At 32.9% G+C, this 13,888-nt stretch overlaps 1 protein-coding gene across 2 annotated transcripts; it reads right to left on the bottom strand.

Annotated features, from left to right (window-relative positions):
* Positions 1-4,699: 4,699 nt before the first annotated feature.
* LOC115452896 (NADH dehydrogenase [ubiquinone] flavoprotein 2, mitochondrial) lies at positions 4,700-9,115 on the bottom strand. Of its 2 annotated transcripts, XM_030181518.2 has the most exons (5): positions 8,992-9,115; positions 6,979-7,166; positions 6,494-6,701; positions 5,466-5,542; positions 4,700-4,875 (listed from the first exon to the last, which is right to left on the bottom strand). In XM_030181518.2, the coding sequence occupies exons 1-5, from the start codon at positions 9,085-9,087 to the stop codon at positions 4,749-4,751; spliced, it is 696 nt and encodes a 231-aa protein (XP_030037378.1). In that variant the 5' UTR covers positions 9,088-9,115; the 3' UTR covers positions 4,700-4,748. The 2 variants fall into 2 exon arrangements, with proteins under 2 accessions (XP_030037378.1, XP_037298758.1); XM_037442861.1 differs by lacking the exon at positions 5,466-5,542.
* Positions 9,116-13,888: the final 4,773 nt, after the last annotated feature.

A 13,888-nucleotide genomic window follows, 5' to 3' on the forward strand; every position in this document is an offset into this window, starting at 1 on the left:
TGCACACTTCGCCACTGATTGATCCACATGTTAGTTTGTAAAGTCAGAGGTGCGTCTCTTGAGTTTTGAACCTGTGGCCCTTCATCTCACAATCCGTTCCACCTCCAACTAGGCCATCGTGCGCTATAATGAAATAAGTTTAGGTTAACTGAGAAACGTATTGCTCCCAAGTTGGTAGAGTATTAGATTTTTATAGCAATTAAAAACTAAATAAATCGTCATTATAACAATAATATACTTAAAATTAGTTTATAAAATAATAACAATTATCACTTATTAATTGATATACATAGTTGAATAAATGGCAAATGAATAACTTTTTTGTGGAGTAAACTTTCGGATAAGCAGATACAATACATAGGCAATAAAACCAATTACATAAAAAATACGTCTTTAGCTGGTAATTTTAACATTGTAAAATTTTATATATCCATTAATTTAATTACATTTTCCAAGATTAGGAGCTAAAACAGTCCCCGATACCCAATTACGTGTCGGTGTACTGCGCAGTTGCCTAAAGCAATAACACGCGACGTCCAGCCGCGCCATTAACTGCCACATTATCTCGTTGCTTCTCTTTTTAATATTTGGACGTTTTATTTGTAATCATCGCAAGCGGTGAATTTTTGACGAATAATTAGCTACAGTAACGACTCCGCTGTTTCCATTTCTAAATTAAGGAATTGTAGATTTTAAGGCAAATAAGTTATGCGTCAAATAGATTTTTATTATGAAGCGTGAAAACTGAGTTATGTTTCTACGTGGAATTAGGTTTTTTTATAGATATGGCAAAGTGACGTAATTCTCATATGATGATGAGTGGAGTTGGGTCCAATAGAATGTCGACTGACGATAGCTGATGATTTGCAATGGTCCTCAACAGTCGACATATTTATGCCCGGCCTGTCAGAATCGGTATGGCCGGTTTTAACACTTTGTGTATGGTGGTCGCTATTCGGGCGGATATAAAATATGATATGTTTAACTAGCATGTTTGTAAAGAACAATGATTAGAATAAGTAAATGATAGATTTATGATATAAGCATCCTAGTATTAGAACAGAGAGTCTACAGGAATGACTAAATATATTAGATTAACAAAAATAAATATATAATATGTAAATTTTAATAAGTTAGCGCCACGACACTCTACTAGATACTATAATTTTAAATACGATTGCGAAAACAGATTTTTACTCTTTGTTGTTAACATGTAAAGGAAATTAAATTACGCTGGGAAGGGAAGCCCGTCCTAAACATGAATTTCCCTTCAGCATTTCCATCGAGTAAATATTGTACGGTGAAAAAATCAATTTAGCTTCACAGGTATTAACTGGGCTTTGCACATCCGACTATTACGTCGATAACAGGATTTTAGTCTGCAACAATCAATTGTTAGGATTTTCTATTTAGGATTTTAGAAGCTTATGTAACTGTTTTTTAGTTTCATTGTTCAAAATTTGCTCGGCAATACATCGGAAATATCAATGAAAAAACGTTAGAACACAATAGTTTTGAATATACGTACATTTATAACCAAAACATAACCCTTTAATTTTGTAATTGATATACTTATATACGATACTAAATATACCTTTGAATAATCTGTATTTATTTAATATTCTTTATGTACTTGAATAGTTATTTCCGCTAATAATTATCGTAAGGTGAAAGTTTTTTTTTCTTAGGTTGTAAAATTGAATTTATTTGCAATTTAACATTATAGGTATATTAAAAATGTATTATTTGATGTATAGAATCCATCATACAATCCTATATTACCAAACACACGACCTCTATTCAACTACGCTAAAAACAAAGACCATTTACCATTAACGTAATTTAAAATGATATAACAAAAGAATAGTACAATTTCCCACACAATATCCGCCCCAGAACCGTTAGCAATCTACAAACACTCATTGTTGAACACAAGAGATAGTTTTCACGTGTAATTAAAGTTTGCGGCGCGGATAATATCGGTTGTGATTGCAGCCAAGTACTTAATTACGGGATCAGGCTATCCTGAGGGAACCGATCGGGTTCACTTGCGCGCCTTTCAAGATTTACTGCTCTTGACCCCACTTGATCTAAACCTGTGCTTGCAAACAACTTGATATTACCAAAGATTAGACAAATCGAATTTTGCTTTGCTTTGAAAGTGTACGGAATATTAATGCAATTAGACTATCGTAAGTGCATGTTTCTCGAAGTTTTGTAGCTTTGTTTGATTTAGGTATGAAAGTGTATGGATTGAATTTGAAAAGGCTAATTAAATTTTATAAGAGATTTAATCAAATGCCGGTCTAATTAAGTGTTCTTATAACAAATTTAGATATGAAGTCAAGTTAAATTTCTCTTGTATTTGAAAAGATAATGAATAAAACAAAGACTTTAATTCCTTTCAGTTTGAGAGAGCGGGCGTACAAAGTTGTTATCTATAAATCTAGGATGGGTAGCGAAGGTAGAACTTTCTCATACAACTGAGTAATAGGCCTTGTTATTGTTTATCATACTAGAGTTATGACTGAGTAATTTCGAAATCTTTTAAAACTAATTAGACATTCGTTCGTCGAGCCACGTCTCGGATACTCCCAAGTGGAAAATTAGAATTTTATATTGTCGTTTTTGCGACGGCATAGTAAAATGTTAGCTAAGTATTGTAAATTGAAATGTCTGTTAAGTATATATTTGTTTCGAGTAGGTAATTAAATCTTTGCTATCATATTTTGGTGCTCAAAATTAATTTATTGTTTTTTAGTATGTTAAGTTGTAAGCAACACATTTGATATCATTGTGCCCGACTGAGAAGATTTCTGATTTTCAACGAGCATATTATTATTAAGGCGTTATCAACTCGCCAATATACAAATAAAGGTACTTCACATTGATTTTTGTGAGCCTGGCCACTTATATTGTTAACAAATATGCCGCAACATATATAAAAAAAATTAAGGTAGGGTTTCTAAAAAGTCCGTTGTATCAATATATAGCACCGTACTCATATCAATAGCGTTTGGATTGATACGCGATATTATCCTATCCTCTTGTACCGAGAAATCGCATCGTAACTGAATCGTAGGCAATTGCATGGATGTAAGGCACGGAGTCAGCTCCATACTGGCGGTACCAATAACGTTTACAAATAGACGTGTCATACACTAACAAAATTGCACATAAAAACAGCGCAGTATTTACTATAGTTCAGCCCTAGCAGCTCGTATTGATACGGCCCGAGTGGTCCCGAGTGGACCCGAGCGTCGACCGCCCCGTCGCCATGACAGTCGGATAAAATGCATTAATTAGTTAAAAAAATAAGTTAAACAGTGTATACTTATTACAAACGTATGAAATGAAACGTTTTTTTCATTCACTGTTGGGATATAATTTGTATATCGTCTAAAAACACAGGAAGGCATTATATTTATAAAAACACAAAAAGTTAGTAAACCGACTAGCCGCGATAATGGTTGGAGGTTGACTAAATGAATGTCGGACAATTGCCTTGCTTTCGTCTTGCCAATATTGAGCTTAGACGACGTATCTATGTAATAAAAACATCTTAGGGCAGTACTAAAAAAGTCGATGTAAAATGACCTAAATATTTTTTTTTTTATTTTTGTGTATTCTGTTTACAAATTAGCTGCAATTGTTCTATAACTGTTGTATTTATAGTATTTAATATTCTTAGTGTATTTGTTTATCATTTTTTTTTATTCCATAGTGTGAATCTTAAAAATTATACAAATACAGTGTACTAATTTAAGATGTGCGAAACGGTCATACGATATTTTTGTAGGAATACGATATATCGAGACGTAACGACGTGCCAAAATATCTATAGAATATGAATATATTGTAAAGTTCTTTATGAGTGGAAAACGATTGGTGGTGCTATCCTAGAAACTTCTTAACCCACCATAGAAAAATCCTCGCACTTATACAAAAGGCTTGTGTAGTGAGTTTTGTTTTACACGAAATAGGAAAACTTTTTTTGCTCCCATCAGCTGCCCCCTTAGTCCAAATCCCCAACGATGCCAATTTTGATACATATCATCGTAATGAGAAACCTATTTTAAGATTGTTATTATAGTAACCATTTAGGCTATATTTTATAATATTTTAACACTGAAATAGTAAACAGCTTTAAATTATTTTTACCAACAAAATCTCAAAACAATTGTGTGAACAAACCCAAGCCACGTAGCGTCTCAATTAAGTAAATTCCCGACAAGAAAGAAGTTGAACATTTGCATCGAGAGAACAATCTCTACTGATGCCATTTTATTTAAAAAAAGACAAAGGAATCACGTTTCTTACAGATTTCACCGTGACTATGCAGGGAATGGAATAAGAAAATAAAATTACATTACAAGGGACGGCAAATAAAATTAGTACGCCTCGAGAAGAACATCCTCTGTTGGACTTTATTGAATGTATCAGCGCTGAAAGAACCTTCAGACTGTTTTATGCGGAAAGTAACCAACTATATCGGTACATGTAGTTTTACTTTAAAAAAAAATTATAACTTTCGATATGCTATTCGAGTAATTTCTGTACAGGCAAACTGAGATTCGGATTTTGAATCGATAAAATCACACGAATGATTGTTGCACAATTTGGGAATCGAAATCAGAACCTTCCGGTCCACTTTACCATAGACGTATAATAAAATAAAAAAGTAGTTATTTCCAAATATATTTATTAACAGTATTCGCAATTCAATATTTGATATAACAATGGATAAGCTATCTTCCTGAACCGGGACAAGTAGGCATTCCCATGAGAGCGTCCTGCAGGCCGTGCCCCGGCGGCGGCGGTGGGCCGCACAGACTCGTCAAACCACACAGTGGCTCCGCAGCAAATCTTCCATTTCTGCAAAATGTACTCGTATTTAATAAATATATTCAGTCAGTTTACTCGGACTAAATAGAAGATCAAACATACATTAAGTGATTATGATTGGATATTAGTAGCAGTAAATGCCGAAACGGTTAAATAGATCGATTTTATACTTAAGTAGGAACTTAAGTAGCCATTTAATGTATTGAACTATTTTATAACCAAAGTTTAAATTGTCATTTAAGACTTGTACTCAGTTGATTCAGCATTTTATTTCGTTCGTCCTATTTTAATAAATAAAAATCAGTTATCAAAATCATATGTTGTGACTTAAGATATAATTTGAGATGTATTTATTAAATATCGACTTGAGATACCGTTTTTAGTTTGAAAGCGTCTCAGCTAATACTTATCGCACTTTACAGCGAAAATGAGCTGCGATTATTAATACAACCCTAAGTACTTTATTATACACGGAAAACAATTAACTCGTACAAAGATTACGGAGTAATTAAAACAAACATCCTGTATTTATTTGGAAGAAGAACCATTCCACTTCATATTCTATTCACAGATGACATTAAGTTTATTTTATGGAAGCATTAAGTATCAAAGATAGTAACTGCGGTCCAGGAGGTGGTATACCGCCGCATCTGAGTGTTTGAATTATATTGTATACGTCTGATGCATCGACGTCTTCCTGAAAATAAAACACAAAACATACTGTAAGGTGAAGATTTCCTATCTAAAGAGTTTCTTATACAAAGGCGTAATTTGTGTACCAATGTTGGCAGTGCTTTAAGTCCGTCCTATGATGTCATAAGGGCAAAATCGCCTATGGGATATGAGTTTGAGTCCCGAGCAACACTGATATAAAAAAATCAAGACATTTTTTTAATTACCAACTTAGTAAAGATATCCTAAACTACAAGTCTAATAAAAAGTATATAAATACAAAGACACGAATTGAGAACCTTCTATTTTTGGAGGTCCATTTAAAATAGATATTATCGATAAAATATACTTTTTTCCTCGAAAGAAAAGAAAGAAAATATTGATATAATGTGTTTGTTGCCGGAGGGTTACCACGCTAATCGTCGCTACTGCCGAGTCATTATTATGACTATTATCGCTCAATAACCTTCCATTATTCGTATGGATAATAATTAATAGTGAGGTATCTTGATAGGATCGAAAATTACTGAAAATATCATAAATTTGTCAGATAAATTCGCCTTTATATTTTCATCCATAATTATTTAATACCATAGGATAATATAATAGAGAATACATTCCTGGCCTGATACAAAATAAATATTCAAGAATCTTACATTACATTAATCGACCTACTCATTAGAAGGAATAAGAAGAAAGAGAAAATTACTTTGGTATATTATGATGAACGCCAAAACATGTAGAATCATATTATCTACAATAACCTTATTAGATAAACACTACTTACGTACAAGAGACTTACCCAAGAAACTTCAACGTGAAATATTCATAGAATTGAAAGCTGATTTATCAATTATTATCAGACAAAAGATATTCGTAGAATAAAACAGGACATATCTAAAAAAATATTTTCGCCTGAATAATAATATAAAATTGTTTCAGCCGCTAACACATTTGATTTGATAAAACAACTCACATAATAGTCATCGTTGACAACAAACATAGGCGCATTGACACAGGCGCCTTGACACTCCACGATGTCTACTCCGAACATGCCGTCAGCTGACAATCCTCCAGCGCAGCAACAGCACGACTGCTCCACAGCATCAAGGATCTCTTCCGCACCTCGCAGCATGCACGGCGTTGTTGTGCATACTTGGATGTGAAATTGACCTCGAAAATGCCTAGAAATTTATTACAATCAAGAGCATTCGATATTTTAATGCTGTGGCCAATCTAACGTCTAAATATGGCGATGGAGACGAAGCGTAAGATATAATTTAATGCAATAATTTGATAGCAACACTAAGTATTGGATTTGATTTAACGCAATATTTTATACCTCATTAATTATTACAATCATAAGCACTGAACAGCAGTGCCAGAGCATTAAAAAGTATTATTTAAAAAAAACATACTATTGATTTTCCTTCCTCAGATATGCTACATAATAACTAATACCTCTTGTTCATAGTGTAGAACGAAACCCATTCGTAAACCCTCATCCGTGGCATGCTCAGGATTTCTGCCACTTTGTGCATCGCTGATATGGGTATCCAACCCATTTGACGCTGCACTATATCCAGGCACGCTCCCACCGCGGCCTTTTGAGCACCGACTGGATAGTTTTGTATCAATGCAGCTATACGCTGAAAGGTTTAAATGATTAGTCACTTCGTGCGAGTTTTGAATAATTACCTATGCAAAATATCTCAGTGGGATTAAGCCATTGTACAATACTTTAGAATGTAACAGTGTATGATTTATTGTAGACCTAATAAATAAATAATTTGAATTTTAATCATCAGTGTCACATGCTAAAACAGTAACCCTCTAAAATTTATTATTCTTGCACTTTAGATACAGGGCCCTGTAAAAAACTCTATAATTAATGTATGTGACTCAAACAAATAAATAAATAAATTTATTTAATTTGCAAAATAACATGTACAATATTACATTGAATAGCAACACCTATCATAATTGGTAAATTTTTTGGTGAATTTAATATTTTAGTTTTATATATAATATCCAGAAACAAATGTTTTGCTTCATTTCACTTTTAATAAAACCCATTAAAATGCCGACTATTTTATGAACTGTTGATTTATTATTTAAATTATTACTGTGTTGCCGGAATTCATTTAAACCATTTTAGCGAGTTAAAATGTTCCCAAAACGTTCCGATGCCAATTTCTTCTTGTATTTGATTAATTGCGTCAAAATCTTTATAATTGAATTCTGAGAGAGACGCTTAACTTTCCGTTTGTGCTCTGAGGCTTTGGAAACATCTGATAACGACTTAATAAGTTTCGATATAGGTCAATTTTCTACTTGAAGGAGTGGAGAATAGAAATCTCCGGAATTAATAATGTTAATTACCTAATTTAGTAAAAGAAAGTATTATTAGTCCTTAATAATTCATTATTCCTTCTTAATACCCATGTAAGTGGGATTAAAATAAAATCTTTAGGAATATTCGAAAATGTAAATCATTGAAACTTATCGCTGAGAAAATTTGTATATTTCATTCAATAAAACCTATCTATCTCTTACATGTTATGGATAATAATACTTTTTACATATTTTTATTACTAGTAAAATACATTTTCAAAACCAGAATAAAGCTCTGATTACTTTTTGTGCAAAAGTGAAATTATTTCAGCGGACGCACTGTTAATACGCCAATAATAAAGTGGCGTTCTCCACTACGTACTCGTCATAATTTTATTACAATCTGATGATTTTCCCAATTTACTCGCGACGCTTTAATTATAGTCACAATATTTTAATTAACACCATAGTATACAGGGTCATTTTGATATTGCGTTAATAATAAAACTATATTATACTTTGCTTCTCGAGAACAACACTATCTTAAGTCATTTTAACCATAGAAGTAAAATAAAAAAAGAGTATGTAACAAAATACCTATTAATAAAAAGTATTTTTTATTTTACATGCCGTAAGGTCACTACTATGACACGTAAAAGAATTTCTCTGAACGACACCATCATAGTTTCACTCTGAAATAAACTTAACACACAGTATATTTACACTAAACTACACATCAAGATTTTTGGCGAAAATATTTATTACTCATGGATAAGTATTGGCATTATATTAGCAGAGGTAAAAACAAATATGTAGTTTAATTTATTAAAGCAATGTCAAAATGATCCTGTATACATCGCAAAATTTTGTCGCGTTATTTAAAAAACGTAAAATAAATTATTTTATAAGTTATTAATTTAATTAAAATTTGCAGATCGTTACCATTACGAAAATTACTATTATAAAAATATAAAATGATTACTCATTTCTATAGCAAGGTCTGATACAGATAAATTCAATTTCATACCTACAAGCAAAAGGACAGCACGTTTGATCAAAACCTTTAGGTCTTTACCTAAAGTCACAATCCTTACCCAAATCACTTACGCTTTAATTTTTAAAAAAGAATATCTCGCTCACCATCATGTTAGCTTCAGTGAACTCAAAGGGCGTATTAGCATTGTTATCAACGCTATCCCTGTGGACGCTCAACTCACTCCAAACTTTCATTGTCATTGAAATTCTACGCGTATAGAGAACCTGCAAAATAACCATTGCTTTTAGGTACTGTCAAGATGTGTAATAGGTCCCCGGGCGAGATCTCAGTGTTCGAATAATGAAAGTTTGTAACGTAATCAACTCGGAAGGACGCGATAAGACGTTTGAGAATTAGCTAAAATTATTTTGCATATTGCTAGTTAATACTAATTCAGTTTCTAGATATTCTAAGGATTTTAGTTCGGACTCATTACCGAAACAATTTTTACATGACATTGGATTGGTTTTATCGACAAGGATTACTGCCCAAGATGCCAAATTTGACCAGCTTTGCGGGACTAGCTTACTCGGGGTTACTATACCACTGATTGGCATGGGCCTCCTCAACTACTAAGAGGGAGTAGGCGTTAGTTCCCAACGCTGGCCCAGTGTGGATTGGTAGACAAAACCCCAAAATTTCTGTAAAGAACTGCTCAGGCATGTAGATTTCTTCACGAGGTTTTCCTTCACCGTTAAAACAAGCGATAATTCACACAAGTGTAATGTTGTAACTCTATTTTATTCCATTTATCCTTCAGTATTCAAATAAGTGATAAGAGTATGTAAACAGTATAAAATAATTCAAAACCAACTCATTCAAGTGTAAGTTACAACCAGGTTATAACACTCTTTGTATGAAGTGGAATAATAACAATTTAGAATAAATAAGAAATAATAATCATGGGATTTGCAGGTTTAAAAATGTCATGTATCCCGGAGACCTTTTCCACTGAATTACAAACTGTTTAATACTTAATTTACTTAACATTAAAAATATTTTTTCTTAGATGGAACATGTCTTCTTAACTTCCTTAGTGTCAACAAGAACCAATCCAATCAATCCAATTTATTTTGCTTGCCTCTCAAATTTGCCTGTATCGTTTATTCGACAATTCTGCCAATGTCAAGTTTGAAAAGCAGAAGCAAGTCAACAAAAACAACAAAGAGCAATTGTCTCTGAGATTTGTCTCATCTGCCAAATGTCATTCCATGTAACTCAAGTAAAATTAAAATGAAATAAAACAGCAAGTTTTGCATCATAGATAAAAGTGAAAATTATATGAACTTCGAATAATTATAAAAAGATGAAACAAAACCTTGTTATGAAAAAACCGCATGAAACCAACGAAGAGCGGTATCTGGTAAAACATAGAAAAAGCTAATTTAATAATACACCGCCACGTTTATGACTTGAACTTTGAACTCTTTGAAATGCCTAAGTTGAACAAAATGAGACGATTTTACATTTTTCAAATATTAACTTTACTGGTCTTGAAATGATAAAAGATAGAAAGAACTTTGTTAAATAACTTTGTTAGACTTTGTACAATGAATGCACGAGACAACGCCGTTTATAAAATAAATTAATATTATTGCTATAAACATTTTGAATTCATCTAGATTTTGTATAAGTACTAAAAAAAACTATTTGACAATAAATAAAAAATATAGTAAACAATTTCAGTTAAATTCTTGATTCTATTATAAATCCAAATAGAATTACAAAATAAAATTCCTTCGCTTGTAAAAAGAAATTGTAACTAAAGAACATAATAATAAAAAATTATTACGAGCCCTTTTCGCCACTGAACGCTTTGTTTATATAAAAAAACTCAATACAGCGGCCTTAGGGAAAGTGTTTGCAACGATCTAAAAGTTGTTAGCCGCCCACCAATATTAACGGATATTGGAAAAAGATGGAAGATGGCCGTTGCCGGATCAGAAGTAGGCACTAATACTCTCTGGATGCAATATCAGGGTTCATTGCCATAAAATCGCTCGACACGAATATCTTGCCGATATTGACCTGGCAGCGTTTCGTCGTGTAAGCAGACGTCTTAGGTAATTTCAGCATCGTAAACGTTCATCGCGGCAACCCACTGACCTTAAAATGTGGAAACTCATGTCATAATCTTACTAATATTGTAAATGCGAAAGTTTGTGATGTTTATTGAGTAAATGCAGAAAACTGGTGGCAGGTCTCTCATACGTGAGAGTCTTGGGTGGGTACCATCGAAATGTCTATTTCTGCCGCTATATCTATTTCTGTAAAACAAAAGTGGTTGTCTTCCGGTTTGAAGGACATTGTAGCCATTGTAACTACTGGACATAATAAGACTTAATCTCATGTCTCAGGATGGCGAGCGCAATGGAATACCAAACAATACTTTGTAATTCAAAGAGTTGGATGGTGTTTCTATTGTTAATGGGCGGTCGTATCGCTCACCATCAGATGAACGACAAGCTCGTCTCGACATTCAAAGCAATAAAAGAAAACTAAATGGATTTGGATGAAATATGACATACAGTCAGAACAACGCCTGAATCAATACATGGGCTAAGGGTTAATGGCTTCTATCCCTGAAACAAACTTTTCCACATGAGAAGTCCCTATATACCACCAACGCTTAGCAGCGACGAATGGTGAATTTTTCCGAAGAGGAACCCAACGCAACATATAAGTACTAATAATATGCACAATGCGATTTGCAAATCGTTCTCACGATAATTAGATTTCATGTAAATACGAAAGCGGAGCCGGCATTAATCGGGTTATGTGGACATTGGACACATCGCCACTGACGTCTAGTATATTATATTGTAATTCGATGAACTAACTAATAATGAATCGAATAAAACTGATGTAAGACAAATTTCATTCGCATTAACTTCCTGAGCCCTTTGGAAGATTACCTCAAAATTTAAGCTTTCAGAAAAGCGCCGGCGAAAATTTTAACAAATTTAATTTATTGTTGACTGCGGCGTCGCTCGTTAGACGAAAACGAATTTTCAATCATCCGGCAAAAAATATTCGGAGCCAAATTTTAAAAGCAAGCGGTGGCTGAGGCATTGCCACACCACTCCAATATTTAAATCACATTTTACATTAGCATTTTCTTAGATCAGGAAGTGTATATTAATTGAGAACTTTTTTAATTCATTTAACGAAGCGAATTTAAAAGCAGGAATATGAATATAAAATTACCAATGACAATTTAAAAGTATTGTACGTGCGCAAGAAAGTAATTAATGCTGTGTTCTTGTTAGTAATAAAAAATGATTATAATATACATATTTGCTATCAATATCAAACAGAGTATTTGCAGTTATTCGAAAGCGATAAATTCTTTTTTAAGTACTAAGTACGTCTCAATAATAAGTATTAGATTGGGGAGTAAGTCATCGGTAACAAATTTAATTATTGTCGGAACCACATACTTTACTAATTATATTAAAGTTTTAACTCAGCTACAATCAAGTAGTTATGTGTTTTTAAATATTGCATTTATGTATTATCACTGAAGAAAACAAAATTGTTACTAATTTAACAGAATTCATAATCATTACGACTGCTATTTTACCTCGAAGTGACACTAAGCACATTTCTTTATAATAAACGCTTTGCATTATATTTGTTATACTAACCTGACACTGTATGGACTACCGTCCTCTCTGTAGTGCTTATAAAATTCCTTTGTTACAAAATACTGTTTTTGTCATGAGTGCATGTCTAAGGCAGATTGCAGCCTGAAAACTAAGCTAAGTGGCGATTTGCATACAAGTATGAGAAAATGTCACAGCAATGCGAGCTAAGCTACACCAACTTAGCTTGGTTGTCTGTTTTCAACTCACATTAAAGCGTCATTATAGCTTGTAAATCTGGTGACATTCAAGGGAATGCCAGGGCCCGCAGCGGCATAATGTCAAACCAAGGGGACGCCCACAATATAGTTTGTAAGGTTGTAGTCCCATTGAAAGAGATTAATTTGGAAAATAATGTTTCTTTTATACTAATGTATAATTATTTGGTAGTTATACGGTACGCGTATTGATTTAATTTGTAGTATAAAATACCTATAAAAATATATTTATAGCGTATTCACCATGAACAAGGTAAAATATAAGTTATGCTTAAAATATATCCAACTGATAAATGATAAACAACTTTATAGTAATAAGTATTATTTATTTTGTGAATTCACTAAGTATACTATGAACATGCCATCCACATAATATATAAAACCTTAACTTCATATGTAATACAATTTATATTTTTATTCAAGCCTTAACTATTAATTTTGGCATTAACAGAAATTCATTAATTAATAATTCATATATTATATCCGGGAATATGCCCACTTTACCCATCCGTGCGATGTTTATGATAAGCCAACTTAACCCCGAGTCGTACGACATAGTACGGATCAAGCGCACTCAATCTCTAGACTGATAGGTACTTTACACTGGATTTTCTTCAAGAGACAATTGTCCTCTAACATGTATTCCTATAACAGATAGTTATTTCTTATGTATTCAATCCGTCAGACCTTTAAATTACATGTTATAAAATTACGATATGTGTAGAAAAGATTAATAATTTGGTGACATACCGTGCCCTTAATTAACGAGAGAAAAAATTTGCTGATTCTAATAATTTATATTATAAAGGTCTTGACAAAATTAAAAGAATTAAAATCAACGTTATTTTATTAAAATACTGGTGGTAGGTCTCTCATATGAGAGAGTTCGCCTGACTAGGTAACACTACGATGTCTATAACTGCCGCCAAGCAACTGTGTGTAGTCCTTTTGTGTTTCGATTTGAAAAATATTGTAGCCAGTGTAACTATTGAACATATTAAAACTTAACGTCTCATGTCTCAGGATGGTGAGCGCAGTGGAATACCAAACAATACTTTGTAATTCAAGGTATTGGATGGTGTTTTTACTGTTTATGGGCGGTCGTATCACTTACCATCAGGCAAATGGCAAGCTCGTTT

Source organism: Manduca sexta, chromosome 25 (genome assembly GCF_014839805.1).
Source record: "Manduca sexta isolate Smith_Timp_Sample1 chromosome 25, JHU_Msex_v1.0, whole genome shotgun sequence".
Classification (NCBI taxonomy): domain Eukaryota; kingdom Metazoa; phylum Arthropoda; class Insecta; order Lepidoptera; family Sphingidae; genus Manduca; species Manduca sexta.

What these genes read in the sequence shown, in the direction of transcription:
- LOC115452896 (XM_030181518.2), bottom strand. Translation starts at nt 9,087, where the DNA reads ATGACAATGAAAGTTTGGAGTGAGTTGAGCGTCCACAGGGATAGCGTT. An exon ending in TCACTGAAGCTAACATGATG is followed by an intron (nt 7,167 to 8,991) that starts GTGAGCGAGATA and finishes TAAACCTTTCAG; the next exon opens with CGTATAGCTGCATTGATACA. An exon ending in ATACCACCTCCTGGACCGCA is followed by an intron (nt 4,876 to 5,465) that starts GTTACTATCTTT and finishes TACATTTTGCAG; the next exon opens with AAATGGAAGATTTGCTGCGG.